This window comes from Hemitrygon akajei, chromosome 16 (assembly GCF_048418815.1).
Source record: "Hemitrygon akajei chromosome 16, sHemAka1.3, whole genome shotgun sequence".
In the NCBI taxonomy this organism is placed as follows: Eukaryota; Metazoa; Chordata; class Chondrichthyes; order Myliobatiformes; family Dasyatidae; genus Hemitrygon; species Hemitrygon akajei.
The window spans coordinates 57006987-57033841 of record NC_133139.1 but is presented as its reverse complement, the minus strand read 5'-3'; the positions used below and the strand labels follow the sequence as shown (position 1 = coordinate 57033841).

The following is a 26855-nucleotide window of genomic DNA, read 5'->3' as shown; positions in this document are numbered from 1 at the left end:
GAAAACCCACCTTTTACCGACTTTTGAACTATTGGAGTCTAAGCGTGCCAAACAACTGCCAATCTCGGTGATGCTTGTCCCTCAGAGCTAATGGACCCGATGCTACCTCTCCTGGGAAATCACCATCCTTGTTTTATTTTTTAAAGAATTCTTCATGTAACAAATGCCTGATTCAATTTGCATAGCCCTCACTAATGCACCCATCAAGGACTATAGGAAGCTTCCTAAATGGGTGATAGTCTACATTTAGAGAGGCAGTGACCTTGTTGGTCAACTTCTCCCCTCCCAATATTTCACGCATCTTCTCATCGTGGTAGACTGTACCACCAGATGGCCAGAGGTTTCCCCTAGCATCAATGATGCCTGCAGATGTGGCTTGGGCATTCATCAGCACCCGAGTTGCTCAGTTTGGCACTTCATCTTTGATCTTTCCTCTGACCATGGTCCCCAATTCATATCAAATCTCTGGGCTCTGATGGTCTAGAACCTTGGCATTAGGCTAAATCACCCACAGTTCAATGGCTGATATGAACGGTTTCACTGCTCCTTAAAGGCTGCTTTGAGGGTTTCCCTGACTGATGATATGATTGTCTCCCATGAGTCCTGTTGCAGCTCAGAACAGCTCCAATAGAGGACCTTGGTCATCCATGGCATACAGACAAGTGCCAGGTGATTTCAGTTCTCATGCCATGACTGCCTGGTCAACCTTTCAACAGCGTTCCACCCTCCTCATTAAATTCAATTCCTTTCCACCTAGTCCCATAAGACCATAATAAGACGTAAGAGTAGAATTAGGCCATTTGGCCCATTGAGTCTTCTCTGCCATTCAATCATGGCTGTTCCTTTCTTTTCCCCACCTCAGCCCCACTCTTTGGGATTCTCCTTGTAATCTTTGATGCTGTAGCCAATTAAGAACCTATCAATCTCCGCCTTAAATACACCCAAAGACATGGCGTCCATTGCTGCCTGTGGTAATAAATTCCACAAATTCACTACCATCTTGCTAAAGGAATTTCTCTGCATCTCTTGTTTAAATGGACACTCCTCTATCCTGAAGCTGTGCCCACTTGCCGTAGAATTCCTGACCAGGGGAACCATCCTTTCCGTATCTGCTCTGTCTAGACCTTTCAGCATTCAAAAGATTTCAATGAGATCACCTCTGATCCTTCTAAATTCCAGTGAGTACAGACCCAGTGCCATCAAATTTTCCTCATAACTTCTTCTTTTCCTGGAATCAACCTTGTGGACCTCCTCTGAACCCTCTCCAATGCCAACTCATCTTTTCCATAAGTCATAGGAGCAAAATTAGGCCAGCTGGCTCATCTTCTTCGATAAGGAGTCCAAAACTATTCACAATACTCAAGGTGAGGTCTCATCAGTGTCTTAAAAGGCCTCAGTATCACATCCCTGTTCTTAAATTCTAGACTTCTTTAAATGAAAGCTAACATTGCATTTGTCTTGCTCACCAACAACCTAACCTGCATCCCATTATCCAGTATAGCACTCTTGGTTTTCTGTTGACCCTACATTCTGCCTCTTTTGTTTTCATCCACCATGATGCATACCAACATCCCCTTAGGCCCTATGGAATGGGGAGAAAAGACTTTTATAATACATAAGAGGGGTAAACCTGAATGTATTTTGGTAGATCTCCTTAAACTGGCCCACCAAGATTTGAAGGATCCCACTACCGTGCCCCTACCATCGTAAAATGATCATGAGCATGTCAACACACCTCTGGATGAGCCAGAGGCACCTGCTGTCTCACCACTCTTGGAACAGAGGACCTGAGCTGGGTGGCTTGTCTGAGCTCTGGACAGGCTCATGATGCCAGTTTTAGTGAATTCTGGATGGGCCTGTGTCGGGTAGTGTAATTACCGTAGATTCCGGACTACAGAGCGCACCTGATTAAAAGCCGCTGGCTCTAATTTTAGAAAGAAAATCAATTTTTTACTTGTACAGGCCGCACCGGATTTTAGGTTGCACCGGATTTTCGGCCGCACCGGATTTCCGGCCGCAGGTGTCCCACGTTGTAATATGAGATATTTACACAGAAAGATATTACACGTGAGGATTTTTTAACTTTTAATTAAATCCATATGGTAACATAAACAAATACATATTGCAAATGCTTTTTTTCGAACCGTGCCTGTAACGCGGCTACTTTTAAATATACGTTGCGTATACTTTTTTACTGAACAACATTCCAATATCTCCTAACGACTGGTAAAAAATATATATACTGCAGCCTACCAGGAAAAGTTATTGATCGCCTTTAACTTAAAAGCAGCGTTTTGGCTCCGCCGCTTGCCCCCGTCGTCCCGTTTATCGCAAACCGGCATTTTTCCCACAAGACGCGGCGAAACCGGGTGTGACGTCATAGCATCCCGCGATGTAGTACAGAAAACAAATATAGTTAAAACTCTTCTAACTTTAACTAGAAAATGAATTACTAAGTGAAAATATTATAAACTAAATAACTGCCATAAAGGCAGCACAATGCTTTTCTTCGAGTGTTTTCCATGTTGATGAGGGTGAGTACAAATGACTGATTTACAATAATTTAATTGTGAAAGTGCGCTTGATTTATCGTACAATTTCATTGGACCTCTGTGAACTACTCATCAATTTTATTGGTCTACTGTTACGAGGCAAAATGTTTTTGGCGGCATGAAAAAAAATAATGCATTAGCCGCTCCGTATTAAAGGCCGCAGAGTTCAAAGCTGTTCAAAATGTGGGAAAAAAGTAGCGGCTTAAAATCCGGAATCTACGGTAGTAGAAATGTACATAATTTACAAACACCGACATTGGGTTGGGATTTCACATTAAGAAGCTGGTCTGACGTAATGATATAATTATGTAAGCACGCTTTTGTAATTTTGTTTTGGAGTTCAATAAAATATGTTATGGGTTTCACTAAACATAAAATGTCTCACTTTGTTTTATTTGTGAAAATCTACAAAGGTTGATAGGTTCTTGATTATTAAAGGCATAACAAGTTACAGGATGAAGGCAGGAGAATAGGGGTCGAGGGGTTATAAATCAGCCATAAAATAATGGTGGAGAAGACTTGATAGGCTAAATGGCCTAATTCTGATCTCATGATGGATATACACCATCAGACCATATAACATGAATACCCTTACTTTAATCAGTAATCACTGCTTCTGGATTCTGCCTTGAGCAACATCCTCTCAATGTCCAGCTTTTGAAGATCTTTCAAGATCTTACTGTTCTAATTAAGCACCCTCTCAATCTCCTAATTCAAGTGGATCAAATGCTAGCCAGTCCAATGTTTCATAAACTCACCCTACCCCAGATGTCAGTCTAGTAATTTATTTTCTGAAGTGGCCTTAATGTATCCTTCCTTACATGAATAGACAAGTTCTGCCTACAAAACTCTAACCAACTTCAACCAAAACTCCAATGGCAGTGGTTGTGAATTATGCATATTTCTACTAATTATGCTACCTGACACAAGCCCATCCAGAATGTCCCACCAAGTCCTTTATGACTGAAGGACAACCTGCCTACTTTGTACTTAAGTTCCTTGGAAATCAATAACAATCTTCTGGTTTTCATTATGATCTACTGTCTTGTATGCCAGCCTTCTATGACTGATGCACTGGAACAACTGAAACATCTGTATTGCAGATCTCTGTGTCTTTCACCATTTAGATACATGATGTCTTTATTCTGCCAAAATGAACAACTTCACATTTCCCCACTTTATCTTACATTTGTCAGAATTAAACTTCACAGAAATGTTTTGCTTCACTGTTTTTGTCTGCAATTCTTAGATCAACAGAAGCATATTTTTTTACTGTGCACCTAATTGTGTTTTGGACAGAATTCGATGGGCGACAATTTTGTTTGTGCCTACTTGGTCATAGAAAATTGCACTGCTATGTGGTCTTCAGACAACAGTTCTATGTTGGAAAATGGTACATCCATTACTTGCTCCTACAGTCAATCCTCCACATTCACTGTACTGCAGAGAATCGCTTCATTGGAGGTACTGTCAATTTCTCTTGAATGAGTGCAAGACATTTTTCATAATACAAATTCAAATTTTAAATAGATGTAAGAGCTTTGGTTCATTATGTTCATGCAGTTAGGCCCACTCTGCCATTCTTACTGCATTTATCTGCAACGTTTTCTTTCCTTTACAAATATTTAACCAATTCTTTGCTGTTGATACAATGTTGAAAAATTGAATAGTGGTATGAAATGTGGAAGAATGCAAAGAGGCTTCAAGAGGGTATAGCCACAATCAGGACATGAGAGATGGAGCATAATGTAGAACAATGAGTGATTGTCCATTTTAGTAGAGAGAAAAATAAGAAAAGCAGAAATTTGTTAATTATGAGAAGTTGAAAGTATTGGTTATCTCTGAAAACTAGCTGTTCTATATATAAAAGGTAATGCAAAGGTACAGCAATTAATTAAGAAAGCAAGTTGTATGTATTTTTTTTGCATGAGGATTTGATGCACAAGTAAGATGGTGTCTATGGGACTTTCGTGGAAACTGAACTGAAGAGACGGAGGAAGGGGCGGTTGGCTCACAAGTAGAGAAAGCTTGAAGGCAGCGTGAGAGGGAGAATAGGCAGGTGATAGAGAAGGGATGCACTCAGACTGATGGTTTGAGATGTGTCTATTTTAATGCAAGAAGCATCATGAACAAAGCGGCTGAGCTCAGAGTGTGGCTCAGTACTTGGAGCTATGATGTTGTGGCCATTAGAGAGACTTGGATTGTTCAAGGGCAGGAAAGATTACTTAGAATGCCAGGCTTAGATGTTTCAGAAAGTACAGGAAGAGAGGCAAAAGAGTCTGGTATGGGACAGGGGGGTACTACACAGGACTGAAAGAAGTTGCAGAGGGTTGCAAATTTAGTCAGCTCCATCTTGCATACTAGCTTACAAAATACCCGGGACAGCTTCAAGGAGCAGTGTCTCAGAAAAGGAGCGTCTATTATTAAGGACCTCCAGCACCCAGAGCATGTCCTTTTCTCACTGTTACCATCAGGTAGGAGGTACAGAAGCCTGAAGGCACACACTCAGTGATTCAGGAACAGCTTTTGTTCCTCTGCCATCCAATTCCTAAATGGACATTGAACCCTTGAACACTACCTCAGTTTTTTTAATATACAGTATCTCTCTTTTCACATGTTTAAAAAAAAATCTATTCAATGTACATAATTGATTTACTTATCTATTTATTATTTTTCTCTCTGCTAGCTTATGTATTGCATTGAACTGCTGCTGCTAAGTTAACAAATTTCACGTCACATGCCGGTGATAATAAACCTGATTCTGATTCTGATTCTGAGTGGAATGGGCTGCTGGCGATGGTGGTGGAGGTAGATACGATAGGGTGTTTTAAGAGATTCCTGGATAGGTACATGGAGCTTAGAAAAATAGAGGGCTATGGGCAACCCTAGGTAATTTCTAAGGTAGGGACATGTTCGGCACAGCTTTGTGGGCCAAAGGGCCTGTATTGTGCTGTAGGTTTTCTCTGTTTCTATCTTTCTATGTATCTGCATATGTTGAGCTTTGGATAGCTGTACCTGATCTGTGTTCAGCTTTGGACAGCTGCATTTGTTCTGTGGTGAGTTTTGGACAGTTGTATCTGCTCCGTGCTGAGCTTTAGACAGTTATATCTGCATCATGGTCAGCTTTGGACAGTTGTATCTGTTCTGTGGTGAGCTTTGGATAACTGTATCTGCTCTGTGGTGAGTATTGAAAGTTGTATCTGCTCTTTGGTGAGCTTTGGACAAAGGTATCTGCTCCATGGTGAGTTTTGGACAGATGTTTTATGATAAGTTCTAAAGTACATGTTTGGCACGGCATCATAGGCCGAAGGGCCTGCATTGTGCTGTAGGTTTTTTAGGTTTCTATGTTTCTATGGTGGGACTGCACCAGAAATACCATATCCAGCCAGGTAACTCTGCCTAAGGAATATAAGGAGGTCACCATGCTCAACTGATTGGTTCCAAGGTTGGTTTGTTTTTATCTGTGATTAGTAGAAATGCACATATGCTCCCTTGATTCAAGACCCTACACTGTTTAATGTAATTTAGAGTACACAAGTGTAAAGGAGAATAAAATAATTATAACTCTGGATCCAATGCAACACAACAATAGTAAATCACACAATAATAATAAAAATTCAATAAGTATTAGTAAAATAAGTATAAGTAAAATACATTGCTTGTATGTCCATAAATTGACGCTAGGCACAGGAGTGTTTGTATATAAAGTGACTCTGATGGAAAATGATAAATGGTTGGGGGTACGGAGGGATGGGTTAGTGGGTGGAGGTGTTGATCAGGTGAGGTGTTGATGAGGTGTTGATCAGATTTACTCCTTCGAGAAAGTAACTGCTTTTGAGTATGGTAGTCCTGGCATATAGGCTATGTAGCCTCCTCCCTGATGGGAATGGGACAAAAAATCAATGAACAGGGTTGTTAGGGACTTTTATGATGTTACTGGACATTCTCCAGCACCTCTCTTGATATATGTCCTTGATGGTGGTCTCTTTGTATCATAAAAGTGCTTGGTGGGTTTGAATACCTCAGAGGGTTAATGAGAGGAATTTCTCTAACTTACTGTCAAATTTGCTAGTTAATGAAACTATGGAGCTTGAAAACTATATTGAATTAGCGCTATAAAATTGCCTGACATGACTTCCTACCTGAAGGAAGATGCTAAGAGGCAGTGAGCAAAATTCACCAAAGAACAGATACAACTGTCCAAAGCTCACTACAGAGCATATGCAACAGTCTAAAGCACACCGCAAAGCCGATACAACTGTCCAAAGTTCACCTCAGAGCAGATAAAACCGTCCGAAACTCACCATGAAAGAGAATCAACTGTCCAATGCTCACCAGGGAGCAGATAAAACTGTCCAGAGCTCACAAGGGAGCAGATACAACAGTCAAAGCTCACCATGATGCAGATACAACTGTTCAAAACTCACCACAGAGCAGACACAACAGTCTAAAGCTCATTGCAGAGCAGATACATCTGTCCAAAGCATACCATATGCAGATGCATTTGTTCAAACCTCATCACCGAGCAGATACAACTGTACAAACCTCAGCACAGAACAGATACAGCTGTCAACTGCACAAAACTCACCACAGAACAGATACAACTGTCCAAACCTCACCTTGGAGCTGGTACAACTGTACAAAACTCACCACAGAACAGATACAACCGTCCAAACCTCACCTCGGAGCAGGTATAACTGTACAAAACTCACCACAGAACAGATACAACTGTTCAAACCTCACCTCAGAGCAGGTATAACTGTACAAAACTCACCACAGAACAGATACAACTGTTCAAACCTCACCTCAGAGCAGGTATAACTGTACAAAACTCACCACAGAACAGATACAACTGTTTAAAGCTCACCACAGAGCAGATACATCTATCCAAACCTCACCATGGAGCAGATACAATTGTACAAAACTCACCACGGAACAGATACTACTGTCCAAAGCTCACTGCAGTGCAGATGCAGCCAAACCTCACCACAGAGCAGATGCAGCTGTCCAAAGCTCAACACAGATCAGGTACAGCTGTCCAAAGCCCACCATATACAGATACTTAGAAAGATAGAAACATAGAAACCCTACAGCACAATACAGGCCGTTTGGCCCACAAAGCTATGCCAAACAAGTCCTTACCTTAGAAATTACCTAAGGTTGCCCATAGCCCTCTATTTTTTAAAACTTCATGTACCTATCCAGGAATCTCTTAAAACACCCTATCGTATCCACCTCCACCACCATTGCGAGCAGCCCATTCCACACACTCACAACTCTCTGAGTAAAAAACTTACCCCGACATCTCCTCTGTACCTACTCCCCAGCATCTTAAAACTGTGCCATCTTGTGCTAGTCATTTCAGTCCTGGGAAAAGCCTCTGACTATCCACACAATCAATGCCTCTCATCATCTTATACACCTCTATCAGGTCACCTGTCATCCTCCGTCATTCCAAGGAGGAAAGACTGAGTTCACTCTACCTATTCTCATAAGGCATACTCCCCAATCCAGGCAACATCCTTGTAAATCTCCTCTGCACCCTTTCTATGGTTTCCAAATCCTGAGCACAGAACTCCAAGAGGGGTCTCACCAGGGTTCTATATAGCTGTAACATTACCTCTCAGTTCTTGAACTCAATCCCATGGTTGATGAAGGCCAATACACCATATACCTTCTTAACCTGTGCAGCAGCTTTGAGTGTCCTATGGACTCGGACCCCAAGATCCCTCTGATCCACCACACTGCCAAGAGTCTTACCATTAATACTATATTCTGCCATCATATTTGACCTACCAAAATGAGCCACATCACATTTATCTGGGTTGAACTCCATCTGCCACTTTTCAGCCCAATTTTGCATCCTATCAATGTCCCACTGTAACCTCTGACAGCCCTCCACACTATCCACCACACCTCCGACCTTTGTGTCATCAGCAAATTTACTAACCCATCTCTCCACCTCCTCATCCAGGTCATTTATAAAAATCGCAAAGAGTAGCGACCCTGAACAGATCCCTGAGGCACACCACTGGTCACTGACCTCCATGCAGAATATGACCCATCTACAACTACTCTTTGCCTTCTGTGGCAAGCCAGTTCTGGATCCACAAAGCAATGTCCCCTTGGATCCCATGCCTCATTACTTTCTTAATAAGCCTTGCACGGTGTACCTTATCAAATGCCTTGCTCAAATCCATATATACTACATCTACTGCTCTTCCTTCATCAATGTGTTTAGTCATATCCTCAAAAAATTCAATCAGGCTCATAAGGCACGACCTTCCCTTGACAAAGCCTAGCTGACTATTCTTAATCATATTATGCTTCTCCAAATGTTCATAAATCCAGCCTCTCAGGATCTTCTCCATCAACTTACTAACCACTGAAGTAAGACTTACTGGTCTATCATTTCTTGGGCGATCTCTACTCCCTTTCTTGAATAAGGGAACAACATTCTCAACCCTCCAACTGTGTAAGGCTCACCACGTAGCAGATATAGCTGTCCAAAGCTCACCATGATGCAGATACAACCGCCCAAAACTCACTACAGAACAGATACAACTGTCCAAAACTCACCATGGAGATGATAAAATTGTCCAAAGCTCACCACAGTTCAGATATAGCTGTCCAAAGCTCACTACAGCGCAGGTGTAGCTGTCCAAAGCTCACCACAGAGCAGATACAGCTGTCCAAAGCTCACCACAAAGCAGATACAATTGTGCAAAATTCACCATGGAACAGATACAACTGTTCAAAGCTCAGCATGATGCAGATACAGCTGTCCACAGCTCACCATGGAGCATATACAGCTGTCCAGAGCTCACTATGGAGGAGAATCAGCTGTCCGAAACTCAACATGGAACAGACACAGTTGTCCAAAGCTCACCATGGAGCAGATACAGCTGTCCAACACTCACCGTGGAACAGATACACCTATCCAAAACTCACTACAGAACAGAGACAACTGTCCAAAACTCACTACGGAACAGATACATCTGTCCAAAACTCACTACAGAACAGATACTACTGTCCACCACTCACCATGGAACAGATACAGCTGTTCAAAGCTCACCATCAAGCAGATACAGCTGTCCAACACTCACCATGGAGCAGATACAGCTGTCAAAAGCAGAAGATTTCCAGGCAAATCAACTGACTAAAGCAGAAGAGAAACAGATTTTACCCTTGGTGCTGAGATGGATGTTGCAAGTGAATCAGATAAGGAAAAAGTCATGATTTTATTAGATCCATATGTGAGATAATTGTATCATATCGAAATGCCTTTGAAACGACACCCTGGAGAGGGAGTTAGATGCATTGCAGCCCAAATTGACGTGAATGGGTTAACTGTTAACCATACATTATATGCAGCAATTTTGCTTTTATTAACGGAGCTAAAGCTGTTAACAGATTGTCCAATCACAAACAAGAGAAAATCTGCAGATGCTGGAAATTCAAGCAACACTCACAAGATGCTGACAGACTCAGGAGGCCAGGCAGCATCTATGAAAAAGAGTAAACAGTCGATGTTTTGGGCTGACACCCTTTATCAGATCTGGAAAAAAAGATGAGGAGTCAGAGTAAGAAAGTGATGAAGGGTCTAGGTCCGAAAGATCGACTGTACTCTTTTCCACTGATACTTCCTGGCCTGCTGAGTTCATTTTGTGTGTTGTTAAAGGATGGTTGCAGTTTCCCTGATTTGAATGACTCACTTGTCAGAGACTGGAATATTTATGGAATTCAAGACTCCAGCCAGAGAGAACATCTGATGTCAGTTAACTTTGAAAGTATATGCAGATGTGCAAATCTGTGACCCCATCATAGGGCTGCCTATAAAATACTGATGGCCAACAGCATGGAACAAATTGTTGGCTAGGCATACTTGGAGTATTGTCTGCAAATCTAGTTATCACACTAGAATGTGATTGTACTGGAGAAAGTGCATAAAACATTCACAGGAATATTAGCTAGATTGGAGACTTGAGTTATAAGGAACAATTGGATAAGTTGGGACTGTTTTCCCTGGAGAGAAGGACTTTGAGAGTGACACTATAGATGAAAGGCTTGGATAGAGTGGATGTGGAGAAGATGCTCTCTCTGGTGGGAGAGTCTAAGACCAGAGTACACAGCCTCAAAATAGAGGGGTGTCCTTTTAGAATGGAAGTGAGGAGGAATTTCTTTAGCAGGGAGTGGTGAATTTGTGGAATTCTTTGCCACAGGCAGCTGTGAAGGCCATGCCTTTCTGTATATTTAAGGCAGAGGTTGATAGATTCTTGATTGGTCAGGGCATGAAGGAAAAAGGGGAAAAGGAAGGAGATCGGGAATGAGAGGAAAATTAGATCAGCCATGATGAAATGGTGGAGCAGACTTAATGAGCCAAATTGCTTAATTCTGCTCCTATATCTTTGTCCGCCTTTTATGTTGCCATCCATCCTGTTGACTGCAATTTTTCCCTATCAGGAGCATTTCCTCACTATATGTTGCCTCTGTTTATAACCAGCTATCCCATCTTCAGCACTATTATCTGCCTTTCCTATAATACTTTGTGCATTGAAATATATGTAGCTCAGGACATGCTCAATCTTTTGATTTCTAACTTTGCCTGAGGGTTTACCAACATCTGCCTCCAAAACCTCTCCACTAACTCTTCCACCACTCTGGTTCCCACCATATAAACTCTAGTTTATACCACACAGTGCAGCATTAACAAACCTTCCTGCTAGGATATTAGTCCCCCTCCAGTTCAGCTGCAAACCATCCTTTCTATATTAAACCTAAATGCCAAGAGAGAGACATTGAAGCAGGCCAACAGTTCACTGACTTTAATGAGAACAGTTGTAGAATTTAAAGGAGAAGAAAATCAATAAATGCTAGGCCAATTGGGCTGTTACCTAACTCTCTCAAACTGAAAGTTAAATGCCAACATTGTGGCTGGAAGCAATAACTAAGTACTAAATGAATACTTCTCTTTTACAGCGTCTCACAAAATGTTAGTGCTCTTTCCCGGACAGGTACTCAGGTAAACAGGGAAAATAAACGTTGCTGTACTTTTGGTCAAGTCTCAGCAAAACTAGAACAAAAGCCATTGTAAGTAAACAGTACTTACCTAAACCTGTTCCACAGCCCATCTGCATGGCAGCACAGACCTCACAGCAGAGTCTGTGGTTGTGACACTCTATCTTCCTCCATCCCACCTTCCCTGAATACCTCAACCCTCCCCTTTCCTCTGGTGCTATTAACTCTCTTCCCCCCCTCTGATCCTATCTTTAATCCTTGCTCTGTCTTCCCCATTTTGTCCTCAGCAAGGGTCTTACCTTCGTCAACATCTCAGTGAGGTCTGTGCTCACAGAAACACTAAGCTCTTCTTCTGTCGCCTCTATTTCTGAGCTCACTTCTTTGGCAAGAATTCCACACTCTGCACTGATGACTTCTTTTCCCGTCTCCAGCCCTCCTGCTCTTCTTGGACAAATCTCTCTGGTTCTGTCACTGCTCTAGATTTTTTTCATCTCGAATTTTTGACAAGACATCAACCATCTGGACTTTAGCACTCCTCTATCCTCCTTGAAATTTACCCCCTCTGAACACACTGCCTCCACTCTCTCTGCAGCAATGCCAACCTTATCATCAAACCTGCAGACGAAGGAGTAAGGGGTGCAGTTGTAGTATGGCACTCTGACCTCTGACTTGCTGAGGTCAGGTGGCAACTCTCAGATACCTCTTCATACATACCCTCTGAAGAGGACCTCACTCCAGATCATCAGAAAACTGTTTCCAACACTATCTCTGATCTCATCAACTCTAGAGAACTCTCATTGGCTGCCACCAAACTCATAGTTCTCTGACCCCAGACTGCTCAATTCTGTCCCCTAACCAAATTCCACAAACCTAATTGTCTGAGTAGGCCCATTGTCTCTGCTTGCTCCTGCCTCACTTAACTCATGTCCTCATATCTCAACTCTATTCTGTCACCTTTGGTTCAGACCCTTCCCACCTACATCCACGACACTTCTCATATTCTCAATTTCCTCACTAACTTTCAATTCCCTGGTGCTGACCATCTCATTTTCTCCATGGATGTCCAGTCCCTATACACTTCTCCCCTTCATCATCTTAAAGCTCTCTGCTTCTTTCTCAATAAAATAACCAATCAGTTCCTCTCCAGCACCACAGAGTGCTGGTCACAGTGCTGGCAGAACTGGTCTTTGCTCTCAGCAATTTTTTCTTTGGCTCTTCCCACTTTCTCCAGACTTTCTCCAGTTGGTAGCCATGGGCCCCAACTATGCCCACCTTTTTGTTGTTCCAAACCTTTCCCAGTGATGCTCCCAAACTTTTCTTCTGCTCCATTGACAACTGCATTGGTGCTGCTTCATGCACCCATGCTGAACTCTAAAATTTCATGAACTTTGCTTCTAACTTTCACCCTGCCCTTTAATCCACTTGGTCCATTACAGACACCTCCCTCCCATTTTTGAGCTCTCTGAGACAAAGTGCTGACTGACAACTTTTATGAACCTGCCAATTCCCATGGTTATCTTGACTCTTTCCACCCTATCTCCTATAAAAATGCTATTCCCTTTTCTCAGTTCCTTTGTTCCACTTTATTTGTTCCCAGGATGCAGCTTTCCTTTCCAGGACATTAGAGATATCCTCCTCCATCAAAGAACGAGGTTTCCTTTCCTCCATCATTAATGCTGCCTTCACCTCCATTTCCTGAACATCTGTGCTCACCCCATCTTCCCACACCTTAAAAGAAATTCCTCTTGTTCTTATCTACCACCCCATGAGTATCTGTATCCAACACATCATTCTCTGCAACCTCTTTCAGCTCCAAAAGGATCTTATCACCAAACATATCTTTATCTTCCTAACCCCCCTCGGGTTTTGACAGGGATCACTCCCTCCATGATTTACTTGGCTATTTGTCCCTCCCTACTAATTTCCCTCCTGGTACTTATCCCTGCAACTGACCAAAGTGCTACACCTGCCTATTCACATCCTTTCTCATCTCTATTCAGGGCCCCAAACAGTTCTTCTGGTAGAATGCCTGTGTGTGACTTTGCTTAACATGAGGAAACTGATGTACAGGCAGCAACCACATGATTCTTGCCAGATCAGTGTTAGAGTCCAGTCCCATGGCATGCAAGGTGAACGGTGACCCTTCACTGCACTCTGCCTTCACTGCCATTGTGATATGTCATCATCTTTCACCAGCTCTTTGGCTCGAACCACCCCCTTGACCTTACCACTATAAATGGCACTATCAGGAGCTATGCATCAAATGGCTAAACTCCAGACAGCATCAGTCTTGGGATTTCAGGGACTCACAATCCTCTCCACCATGACAAGGTGGCAATCCTTGGAAAAGACATCTGCGATATTGTGACTGGAGAAGGAGAAATGGGGAAAAACCAGTGTTAGAGGGTGGCTGAATGCTGAGAACCCCAAAGAATAAACATTGATATTCATGCTGAAGGAAGCGCCCTCTGTCGGTCATTTGCCTATTGATATGTCAGATCCAGCAAAAGGCAGGGCAGTGAAGGAGAAGCCAATCCTAGAAGGTACTCCACAAATGGAAATGCTTTCTCAGATTGATCCCTTTAACTAAAATATTATTAATTAACAGAAAATTTCAGTAGAAGTCAACAGGTGAGGCAGCTTCTGTGTAGAGAGATACAATAAATGTTTCAGGTCTAGGATACTTTATTGGTAATGAAGGCAACGTTTGCGTGACCTGCTAAATGTTTTGAACATTTTCTGCTTTTTTGAGGATTAGATAGAGTCGACAGCCAGCATCTATCTTGCAGGTCAGCAATGGCTAATTCCAGAAGACATTCTTATAAAGTGATTGGAAGTAAGTTTACTGGAGATATCAATGGTAAGCTTTTTACACAAGTCTAAGAATGGCAAGTGCCTGGAATACACTACCTGGTGAGGTGGTTAAGGCTGAATCATTAGGGGCATTTAAGAGACTCTTAGATAGGCACATGGATGAAGGAAAAAAGGAGAGTTATGTGCTGCGCAGGAGAGAAGGGTTACGTTGATCATGAAGTAGGGGCCCATACTGTACTGTTCTATGTTTTATTTCAGGTGTCCAGAATTTGTCGTTTTTATTTATTTTCGGCTTAGTAATTTGTTGTTGAATAATGTGCCAAAGAATAAAGGAGGGTTTAAGTATGTAATATTCAGCTGAGATGTCTTTACAAGGTTGACTGCTCAGTGGCTCCTTTTACTTAAAGCCTTCTGCAAACAATGATCTGTGTGATGAGTGTAAGTGGTGATAAATGTCAGTCTGTCAGTGAGTGGGTCTAATAGATCCAATGCAAGAAACAAATGACCACCTTAATCTTTTCTTTCCACAGAAAATTGGTGAAATAGCAACAACATTTCATCAAAAAACCAGTATGGAACAAACTACTACAGAGAGTTTGAAGACAATGGAAAATTTAATACAGAACGCATCACGTGACATTGTTAAGATTAAAGAAGCAAGGCTAAGAACTGAACAGCTAGGTAATCTCGGTAGACTGTATTGGGGGTTTGGTTTAGGAAGAGGTCTTCTATTATTATTTTGCTTTTTACAACCACACTTCTCCCAAAGCAGTTTGAAACCAATAAAGGCAAAGCAAGCAGCAAAGACTGTGGTAAATCATCAACATAAGAGATTCCGCAGATGCTGGAAATTCAGAGTAACACCCACAAAATGCTGGAGGAACTCAGCAGATTAGGCAATATCCATGGAGGGGAATTAACAGTCAACATATCGGGCCGAGATCCTTCATAAGGACTGGATAGGAAGGGGGAAGAAGCCAGAATAAGGAAGTCGGGGAAGGGGAAGGAATGCATCTGGCAGATGATAGGTGATACAAGTAAGGGGGAAGAGTGGCAGAATGTCAGTTGTGGAAGCACAGGGCATTCATGATCCACTGTGCATCTACTCAGCAGCTCACAGTCTTGACAAGTTCAGTACTCCTGTGCAATATGCAACTACTGGAACACTCCTGGTTCACTGAATACTGACCAATACTGAGTATGGTAGTTGTACAGGAGCCTGGTGTCTCTCCAGCATTCAGAGTGTACAGGTACTGTAGGTCCGAGGGCAGCCAGGGTCAATATAAGTTTGAATAGTGACCTTGCAGCAGTGTGTAACACCTGTGTAGTGCTCTTCTTATCTCATGTAACTGGTTGCCACTCACTTTATGAGAAAACCAAATTGCATAGTACTACACTAGGTGCTCATAGGCCATCAGAAGCTTTAGATATCAGAAGGAGGCAGTGAATAGAAAACATACACTTCTGGAGGCAAGTTTTGTTTATAAAAAAAAAGATATACAAAATATTTACATGAGTAAGATGAATTCGAAATTCCAACATTCTGCTTAGGTTCTAAATCTCAGATATCAACAAAAACCAAATTCCTGGTTAGTTAGAATCAGTGATATTCATTAGAACTTCAATTTCTCTAACTAATTACATCTAGTGTTACTCCCTATTTAAAGATTTACAGACTAACCTTTCCCTTTTCATTTTCCTAGTTAGTTAGAAAACTAATTGAATTCCTATTCTTAAGTATTATGGTTAACTTTGGTTTTAGTTCAAGTCAATATATCAGTATATGTGATTTAATAGAACTAGTTCCCAGTAACATGGTAAAAATCTTGGATACTCACCTCTGCTGATATTATCTCGTTACAGCTGCTGCTTGTCATATCTGTAGCTTCAATAGATCTTTTTTCACCATCACCTTTCCTCCAGTGTTTTCACCCTAAGGTTTTCAAGTAAGGTTGAGATACTCACTACTAATTCCACTTTTAACAATTTATGTCTTTAGTTTCTCATAGTTTGCTGTGTTTCTCTCACTTTCCCATGCTGTGTCAGCCATGCCTCGTGCTCACATAGCTTTTCATCCTCCAAGTTCTTTTTTTTTAAAATTCAGTAAACCTCATTTTCATCCCGCCACAGGCGAAACTTTCTAACATTATATCTTTGGGTTTAATTAACCTGGGTTACACCCTCCCCCTTTGAATTTATTCAAGTCCCTTTCCATATTTCTACAGGTTGCACTATAATGGGTTTGGAATGTTCAACATATGTGACATCTGGAAGAAACTGCAATGGTGACTGTTCATTCTTAGTACTCTTACGAGTTGTGTACTTGCAAACAGGGACAGGAGAAAGTTGTTCATTGTCCTCAGAAAGAAGAAATCCAATGGAGAGCAATAGATATCTATGCAGTGTTTGTATGGGCCAGGACTGTTTCTCAGGGCGTATCTTGTAAACAGGCAGATGTAGCTTGGCTCACCACTACATAAACTATATCTTCCCATTTATTGGCAAGTTTGTTTTCACTTTGTATGTGCACATTCCTTACTAGCACTGGGTCTCCTTTCAATTCTGAAGCTGTGTCACATTGTCATATCTGGTCTTGTTTTGGTCTGCCATTTTCTATGAGTTCCCCATGGCTATTTTGAAGCTTTTCTCAAGATGAGATTTCAAATTTTGTACATACTGAGATTGTGATGTACCATGTTTGTCTTTCAATGGTAGTCCAAAAACTAAGTCAACTGGAAGTCTGTGTTGTTGTCCGAACATCCATTGATATGGACTAAAGCAGGTTGTCTTGTTCCTGGTATAATTATAAGCCTAGACTAGGGGTTTCACAAATTCTCGCCAGCAACTTTTCTATTTCATCTCCAGAGTTCCCAACATACTTAAGAGGGTCCTGTTAAACATCTTGACAGGGTTTCCTCGGGGATGATAATGATGTAGTTCTTACTTTTTGAATTCCAGCTATCTCACACAATTCTTGAATCAAATGGGGATTGGAAGTTAGGCCCTCTAATCGCTGTGTAGGTGTTCAGCATAACCATAATGCTCCCATAGGCACTTTGCAACCGTCTTGGCTTTTTAGTTAGGTGTAGGAACAGCCAAAGCATATTTAGTGAAATGATCAGTTATTACTAACACGTCTTTTGTGTTACTTTGATTGGTTTCTAATGTAAGAAAGTCCATGCAGACCAGCTGCAAGGATCAAGTATTCACAATATTCATTAACAGAACAGCTTTCTCAGGCAGGACTTCATTCTTACACATCGACCACATGTTTTAATCTTGTGTTCCTCATCAGCAGCTATCTTAGGGCAATAAGACAATTTCTGACTAAATCTAGGGTACGATCAATCCATATGACCGAAGTCATCGTGAAGAGTCTTAAGTACCTCACATTGAAACTTTACAGGTAAAACAAGCTGGTTTGTTGTTTTATCTCTGGTTAATCTTTTCCTGTAGATAATTCCATCTTTTAGCTCTGGACGATCCCATTCTCTGAGAAGGTAGGGTAATCTGGGGATTGTGTTTCTCACTGAAGTGGATGGTTTTTCTCCAGTTTCCATCTGCTTGTTGACTTCCCTTATGCAAGAAACTGCTAACTGCGAGTCTGTAATCACAGCATCAGAAAGATGAGAAATGACTGGTAATCCCCGACACTGATCTTCTTGTGTGTAACTGTCAGGTATAATTCTTGAATGCATCATTAATGATCGAATATTTGTGGTAGGTTCTGTTTGTTGAATAAGCCGACTTTCACATACTGCTTGCAAAACGTCAGCGCTAACTTCAACCACATCACCTGAGTTCACCAGATGATTTTCAGTAAACTTCAAGATGTGTTCCTGCTCTTTCTGGGACTTTGTTTCACCGAGCAAGACCTTGGAGCTTTTGGGACATGCTTTGCCAACATCAGTCCTCATTTGTCCTGCAACAGATATTGCTTCTAGTTTAAAATAGGCTCAGAAGTACCATAATATGACTATCACTCATTTTGTCTCTTTTCAAGCTGTCTTCTCTTTCCTGCTACTAATGCCGGATTGAGTTCATGGCAGCAGGAGCTGGCTATGTGCCCATCTTTGTCACATTTAAAACAGTACCAAGGTTTTGATTTGACACTTGGCTGTTTGTTAGTGGTTATAAGACTCTAGTTTACCTTTTGTGTCAGCCTTTCCATTTGGTGGCATATCATTTGCTGTCTTAGAGCTCATTTTTACCTTCTGCTGTTTCATAGTTTGTAGAGTAGCTAGTTGATTTCGAAGCTCAGCAATTAATTTAGTCAGTTGAGAAGTAACTGAAATTATCTGTGCTACATCGTCTTCTTTATAGGCACCTGTGGTCCGAGGCTGTATAATGGCACTATTTCACATGCTGCTTCATGGTTGTGGTTCTGGAAGCATACTTGTCTTCCTTGGTGCATAGAAAGGTTGATAGTTTGATAAACAATGGCGTGTTTTGTATTTTTTCTGTTCCAGTTGCAGCTCTAACATTTGGGAATGGTCCCAACATCCCCTACAAAACTGCTTTAGGAGATGCTTGTTAGCCTTAGTTTCAGCAACTCTGTCTCACTTTACGGTCAGTGTCAATGCTACCTGTAGCTGCTGTAGGAAGGCAGATGGTTTTTCACCTGTAAATTTGGCGAATAACTCATTACAGTCTTCCATGGTAGCAAAAGCTGAATCTAGGAGTTATACGAAAATAGCAGATGAAACTCCAGGGCTTATTGACTTGATGATGTCAGAAGCTGGTGGAAGAATACTTTCAGGTATTTTCCATGTTCTATGGAATTTGATGGAGCAGTTCAACACTAGCACTCCTCATTAGGTGGACGAGGAGCTCTACCAGAAAAAGTTGGAGCCTTACTGCCACCATAAGCCATCAAGTCATTACTGCACACAATGTGCTCTAATACAACTCTTTGAATACCTGGAGGAATAGATCACTGGGAGAGATCACTGGCTTCCTGCACACATGTTGAGCTCGTTGACTTAATTAACTTTGCCTCCAACTTTCACCCTGCCCTCATATTTACCTGGTCCATTTCCGACACCTCCCTCCCCTTTCTTGATCTTTCTGTGTCTATCTCTGGAGATGGCGTATCTACTGATATCTATTATAAGCCTATGGACTCTCACAGCTACCTGGACTATTCCTCTTCCCACCCTGTCTCTTGCAAAAATGCCATCTCCTTCTCGCAATTCCTCCATCTCCACCGCATCTGCTCTCAGGATGAGGCTTTTCATTCCAGGACAAAGGAGATGTCTTCCTTTTTTAAACCTTCCTCCACCATCAACTCTGCTCTCAAATGCATCTCTCCCATTTCATGCACATCTGCTCTCACCCCATCCGCCCGCCACCCCACTAGTGATAGGGTTCCCCTTGTCCTCACCTACCACCCCACCAGCCTCCGGGTCCAACATATAAGACTCCGTAACTTTTGCCACCTCCAATGGGATTCCACCATCTTTCCCTCCCCCCCTTTCTGCTTTCAGCAGGGATCACTCCCTCTGCGACTCCCTTGTCTATTCGTAACCCCCATTCCTTCCCACCGATCTCCCTCACGGCACTTACCCTTGTAAGCGGAACAAGTGCTACACCTGCCCTTACACTTCCTCCCTCACCACTATTCAGGGCCCCAGACAGTCCTTCCAGGTGAGGCGACACTTCACCTGTGAGTCGGCCGGTGTGGTATATTGTGTCCTGTTTTCCCGGTGCGGCCTTTTATATATTGGTGAGACCCGATGCAGACTGGGAGGCTGTTTCACTGAACACCTACACTCTGTCCGCCAGAGAGAGCAGGATCTCCCAGTTGCCACACATTTTAATTCCACATCCCAGTCCCATTCTGATATGTCTATCCATGGCCTCCTCTACTGTCAAGATGAAGCCACACTCAGGTTGGAGGAACAACACCTTATATTCCGTCTAGGTAGCCTCCAACCTGATGGCATGAACATTGATTTCTCTAACTTCCGTTGCCCCCCTCCCATTCTTACCCCATCCTTTATTTATCTATCTATTTATTTATTTATTTATCTATCTATCGATCTATCCATTTATTTATTTGTTTGTTTATTTCCTTTTTCTTCTTCTTTTCTCTCTTTTTTTCTCTCTCTGTCCCTCTCACAATCACTCCTTGCCTCCTCTCCCTCTGGTGCTCCCCTCCCCCTTTCTTTCTCCCTAGGCCTCCTGTCCCATGATCCTTTCCCTTCTGCAGCTGTGTATCCCTTTTGCTCATCAACTTTCCAGCTCTTGCCTTCATCCCTCCCCCTCCTGTCTTCTCCTATCATTCCGGATCTCCCCCTCCCCCTCCCACTTTCAAATCTCTTACTATCACTTCTTTCAGTTAGTCCTGCTGAAGGGTCTCAGCCCGAAACGTCGATTGTATTTCTTCCTATTCTGTACTGCTGCCTGACCTGCTGCATTCCACCAGCATTTTGTGTGTTACTGGGAGAGAGGGATGCCTTTACTGCAACTCCATTAGTTTGTATTACAGGGATTGAGTTATTCTGAATAGCAGCTAGAGTTGTTTCTGGCTGGTTAGTAGCAGAGGGGTCTGCTCTGAATTGAAGAGTTGTGGTCTTGTTACATTCACCTTCAGCAGCTTGAACAGTGACTGTTTCCCTATTCTCGATAGTAAGGGTTTCACTGACTGGGTTAATACCTTTCTCAGGATTTTGTCATAATCTTTCCCACTGTGTCTTTTCCAACTTTCTGAGTGTAAACACTAGCTAAAGTAACTACTTGGTAGCAAACCTTTTGGTCACCACTTGCCTGTTGAGTGTATTGTAGCAAGGGCTGGAGATAGAAACACAGAAACACGGAAAACCTACAGCAGTATACAGGCCCTTCAGCCCATAAAGCTGTGCCGAACATGCCTTTACCTTAGAAATTAACTGGGGTTATCCATAGCCCTCTATTTTTCGAAGCCATCCAGGAGTCTCTTAAAAGACTCTATCATATCTGCCTCCACCACCGTTGCCGGCAGCCCATTCCACACACTCACCACTCTCTGCATCAATAACTTATCCCTGACATCTCATCTGTACCTACTTCCAAGCACCTTAAAACTGTGCCCTCTCATGTTAGCCATTTCAGCCCTGGGAAAAAGCCTCTGATTGTCCACATGATCAATGCCTCTCATCATCTTGTACACCTCTATCAGGTCACCTCTCATCCTCTCTGGCTCCAAGGAGAAAAGTCCAAGTTCACTCAACCTGTTCTCATAAGGCATGCTCTCCAGTTCAGGCAACATCCTTGTAAATCTCCTCTGCACCCTTTCCATGGTTTCCACATCCTTCCTGTAGTGAGGAGACCAGAACTGAGCACAGTACTCCAAGTGGGGTCTGACTATAGCTGCAACATTACCTCTCGGCTCTTAAACTCAATCCCACGATTGATGAAGACCAATGCACCATATGCCTTCTTAACCACAGAGTCAACCTGCACAGCAGTAGATCTTGTATGGCAGAAACAAAATTGTACTCTACTATGAGGGACTTAGGAAATTCTTCACTGGGGTCAGTTAGAGGAATAATTCTGGCAACTGAGCCAAATTCTTTTAGAAAGTCTAGTATTTTCTCATCTGTTCCTGTTCCTGTTACACCACTGACTGAAATAGCATTTGGGATTTTGGCACCCTTTTCTTCTATGACTTCCATTTTTTTTCATTGTAGGTCTTAATTGAAGAAATGATTTTGAACAATAAGATTCTTTTAGTGTTCTGTATACTAATCAGTGTGTTATGGTTATCTAATACACTGTCTCCTGGTTGGCTGGGGAAGTTTTATGTAACACCTGTGTAGTGATCGTCTTATCTCATGTGACTGGTTGCTGCACTCTTTATGATTTAAAAAAATTACTTAGGTGCTAGTAGGCCATCAGAAGTTCTAGATATTGGAAGGAGGCAGTGAATAGAAAGCATACACTTCTGGAGGTCAGTTTTGTTTATATAAAAATAATCACGATATAGGAAATATTTACACGAGTAACAACAATTCAAAATTCCAACATTCTGCTTAGGTTCCAAATCTCAGATATCAACAAAAACCAAATTTCTGTTCACTTAGAATCAGTGATATTCATTAGAATAACCACTGTTACTCCAATTTCTCTAATTAATCACAACTAGTGTTATTCCCTATTTAAAGGCTTACCGACTAACCTTTCCCTTTTTGTTTTCCTAGTTAGTTTGAAAACTAATTGAATTCCTATTCTTAAGTACTATGGTTAACTTTAGTTTCAGTTCAAGTCAGTATATCTACAAATTGAAATTCAAAAGTTATGTATCTATTCACTGCTTAACTCCTTTTACAATTCTCCAACATCATAACTTTTAAATAAAGTAAATCTCATTCAGTAACTTAACAAAGTCTTTAAAAAATAAACAGTTCTTGCATAAATTTGGATAAAAAATTGGCTTAAAGGAAGAAAGCAGAGGGTAGTTGTGGAAGGAAAGTATTCTGCCTGGAGGTTGGTGACTAGTGGAGTGCCGCAGGGATCTGTCCTGGGACCCCTGCTATTTGTGATATTTATAAATGACCTGGATGTAGAGGTGGTATAGATGTAGAGGATGTATGGTTCAAATCCATACATCCCTCAAGGTCACTGCGCAGGTTGATAGGGTAGTTAAGAAGGCCTATGGGTTGCTAGGCTTCATTAACAGGGGAATTGAGTTCAAGAGTAGAGACGTCATGTTGCAACTCTACAAATCTCTGGTGAGACCGCACTTAGAGTATTGTGTTCCATTCTGGTCACCTCATTATTGGAAGGATGTGGAAGCTATGGAGAGGGTGCAGAGGAGATTTACCAGGATGTTGCCTGGATTGGAGAACAAGTCATATGAAGCAAGGTTAGCAGAGCTGGGACTTTTCTCTTTGGAGCGTAGAAGAATGAGAGGGGACTTGATAGAGGTCTACAAGATTATGAGAGGCATAGATAGGGTGGATAGTCAGTACCTGTTTCCCAGGGCAAACACCAGAGGGCATAGGTACAAAATTATGGGAGGGAAGTTTAGGGGGGACATCAGGGGTAAGTTTTTTACACAGAGGTTTGTGAGTGCCTGGAATGACTTGCCAGGGATGGTGGTGGAGGCTAAAACATTAGGGGTATTTAAGAGCCTTTTGGACAGGCACATGGATGAAAGAAAAATGGAGGGTTATGGGGTAGTGTGGATTTAGTACTTTTTTTTTAAGGATTATATGCGTCGGCACAATATGGAGGGCTGAAGGGCCTGTACTGTGCTGTAGTGTTCTATGGTTCTATGGTTGCAGAAAATCAAATTCAAATCCTTCGAATTAAAATATACATCCAAATGTATTAAATCCTCTACACCATGAGACATTTTGTTCCCGCGTCGGTTCTTCAGTTTGGGTGGCTCACCATCTTGTTTCTTCATTCGTTGGATGAAATAGTTATATAAAAAAAAACTGACCATATTCCTTGGTATGATTTAACAGAACTAATTCCCGGTTATAGGGTAGAGATTTTGGACACTCATCTCTGCTGATATTATCTTGTTACAGCTGCAGCTTCAACAGATCTTTTGTCACCATTGTCTGTCCTCCAGGGGTTCCACCCTGAGGTTTTCAAGTAAGGTAGAGATATTCACTACCAATTCAACTTTTAACAGTTTATATCTTTAGTTTCTAATAGTTTGCTGCATTTCTCTCACTTTCCCATGCTGCATCAGTCACACCTTCTTTTCGCATAGCTTTTCTTCCCTAAAGTTCACTGTTTTTTAAATTCAGTAAACCTTGATTTCATCCTTCCACAGGTGGAGCTTTCTAACATTACATCTTTGGGTTTAATTAACCTGGTTACAAGTAGGTAAGGAAGAATAAATTAAAATGCATGTTACAGTTAAACCTACAGGAACACACAGTTATTTTCAAAGTTTTTATGTTCTTAGAAGATTTATTGAAAAAATATGTTCTAAAATTTTGACCTGCTTCCTTGAGTTACTTTTAAATATTTCAAAATGACAAGAATGACAGGCAGGTGCGTATCTACGGAAAACAGCGCCTATGGCAAGCACTGAAATTGCGCCCCTGTCCAAACATCTCACACCCATCTTTCAGATAACTTTACCATAATATCAGCTCAAAAATACAAGTCAAGCTCATTAATCTTTCAATTAACAAATTATGGCACTAGATGAAAATTATAACTGTACCTTTCACTGATGTAAATTGGTCTATGATGTGATCAAAGTCAGTTTTTTCAGTTTCTTCTCTTTCTACACTCAGCAGAGCAAGATCACAGAGTCGGCCTTGACCCATGGAGGTTCTCAAATATGAAAATATTAGTTTTAACTTGCTGAATGATCTCTCACAGCTGGCGATGGAAACTGCGATTCTGAATAGCATTATCTGAATAGCAATGCGAAGATTGGGGAAGACGCTTTCATCTCCGTACTGAACAATAAATTCAAGAAGATCTTCAGGTCTTGATATTTTCATGTTGACCTGCCTAATCCCAGCATACAGACCGCTCATCAGGCACTCCAGACCAGTTCAGAAGCGGGTGAAAACCTGGCCAGTAGGAGCTATCTCTGTTCTTCAAGACTGCTTTGAGCACACTGACTGGCACATGTTCAGGGAGGCTGCAACCGATGGTGACTCTACCAACTTAGAGGAGTACACAGCATCAGTGACCAGCTACATCAACAAGTACATTGATGATGTTACTCTGACCAAGACCATCACTATACACGCTAACCAGAAGCCATGGATGAGCACAGAGGCGTGTGCGCTGCTGAGGACCCATGACTCCGCCTTCAGAGCAGGTGACAAGGCAGCTCTAAAAACAGCAAGGGCCAAACTGTCCCGGGCCATCAGAGGGGCAAAGCGTGCACACGCCCAGCAAATTCATCGCCACTTCCAGGACAGTGGCGACACGCGGCACATGTAGAAGGGCATCCAGGACATCACCTGACTGTGTGGGTGATGCCTCCCTCCCAGATGCGTTGAATAACTTTGAGGCGGAAAGTGACGTGGCAGCGAGGAAGTCCACCCCTCCTACAAATGGCCAGGTGTTGTGTCTCACCGTGGCCAATGTGAAAGAACCCAGTGCAGGGTCAACCCACGGAAGGCTGCAGGACCAGACAACATTCCTGGTAGAGTGCTCAGAGGATGTACAGACCAGCTAGCAGATGTTCTCACTGACATATTCAACATCTCCCTGAGCAGCGCCACCGTACCAACGTGCTTCAAGGATGCCACCATCGTCCCCGTGCCGAAGAAGTCTTCAGTGTCCTGCCTCAATGACTACCGTCCCGTTGCACTCACATCCATCATCATGAAGTGTTTCTAGAGGCTCGTCATGAGGCATATCAAGACCCTGCTGCCACCCTCACTGGACCCCCTGCAGTTTGCGTACTGTCCCAGCCGCTCAACAGACAACGCCATTGCCATTAACTTCCACCTGGCCCTAACCCACCTGGACAAAAAAAACACATATGTTAAAATGCTGTTCATAGACTTCAGTTCAGCATTCAACATAATCATACCTCAGAAACTGGTTGGAAAGCTGACCCTACTGGGCCTGAACACCTCCCTCTGCAACTGGATCCTGGACTTCCTGACTGGGAGACCTCAGTCAGTCTGGATTGGGAGCAGCGTCTCTAACACCATCACACTGAGCACGGGGGCCCCCCAGGGCTGTGTGCTCAGTCCACTGCTGTTCACTCTGCTGACCCACGACTGTGCTGCAACACACAGCTCGAACCACATCATTAAGTTCGCCGTGGTGGGTCTCATCAGCAAGAACGATGAGTCAGCTTACAGAGAGGAGGTGCAGCGGCTAACAGACTGGTGCAGAGCCACCAACCTGTCTCTGAATGTGAACAAAACAAAAGAGATGGTTGTTGACTTCAGGAGGGCACAGAGCAACCACTCCCTGCTTAAGATTGATGGCTCCTCGGTAGAGATCGTTAAGAGTACCAAATTTCTTGGTGTTCACCTGGCGGAGAATCTCACCTGGTCCCTCAACACCAGCTCCATAACAAAGAAAGCCCAGCAGCGTCTCTACTTTCTGCGAAGGCTGAGGAAAGTCCATCTCCCAGCCCCATCCTCATCACATTCTACAGCGGTTGTATTGAGAGCATCCTGAGCAGCTGTATCACTGCCTGATTCGGAAATTGCACCATCTCAGATCGCAAGACCTTGCAGCGGATAGTGAGGTCAGCTGAGAAGATCATCGGGGTCTCTCTTCACGCCATCACGAATATTTACACTACACTCTGCATCCACAAAGCAAACAGCATTATGAAGGGCCCCATGCACCCTCATACAAACTCTTCTCCCTCCTGCCATCTGGGAAAAAGCACCAAAGTATTTGGGCTCACACGACCAGACTATGTAACAGTTTCTTCCCCAAAGCTATCAGACACCTCAATACCCAGAGCCTGAACTGACACCTTACTGCCCTATTGTCCTGTTTATTATTTATTGTAATGCCTGCACTGTTTTGTGCACT

The 26855-nt window shown here is 42.5% G+C and overlaps 1 protein-coding gene across 3 annotated transcripts in view; it reads left to right on the top strand.

Moving 5' to 3' along the window:
- Positions 1-26855, top strand: part of LOC140740068 (adhesion G protein-coupled receptor E5-like) — a 185028-nt gene that overhangs the window by 85088 nt on the left and 73085 nt on the right. For all 3 annotated transcript variants that reach the window (XM_073068932.1, XM_073068930.1, XM_073068931.1), the window contains 2 exons: positions 3852-4016; positions 14915-15065. In XM_073068932.1, coding sequence (XP_072925033.1) covers positions 3852-4016; positions 14915-15065 — 316 coding nt within the window. The remainder of the gene's footprint in view (positions 1-3851; positions 4017-14914; positions 15066-26855) is intronic.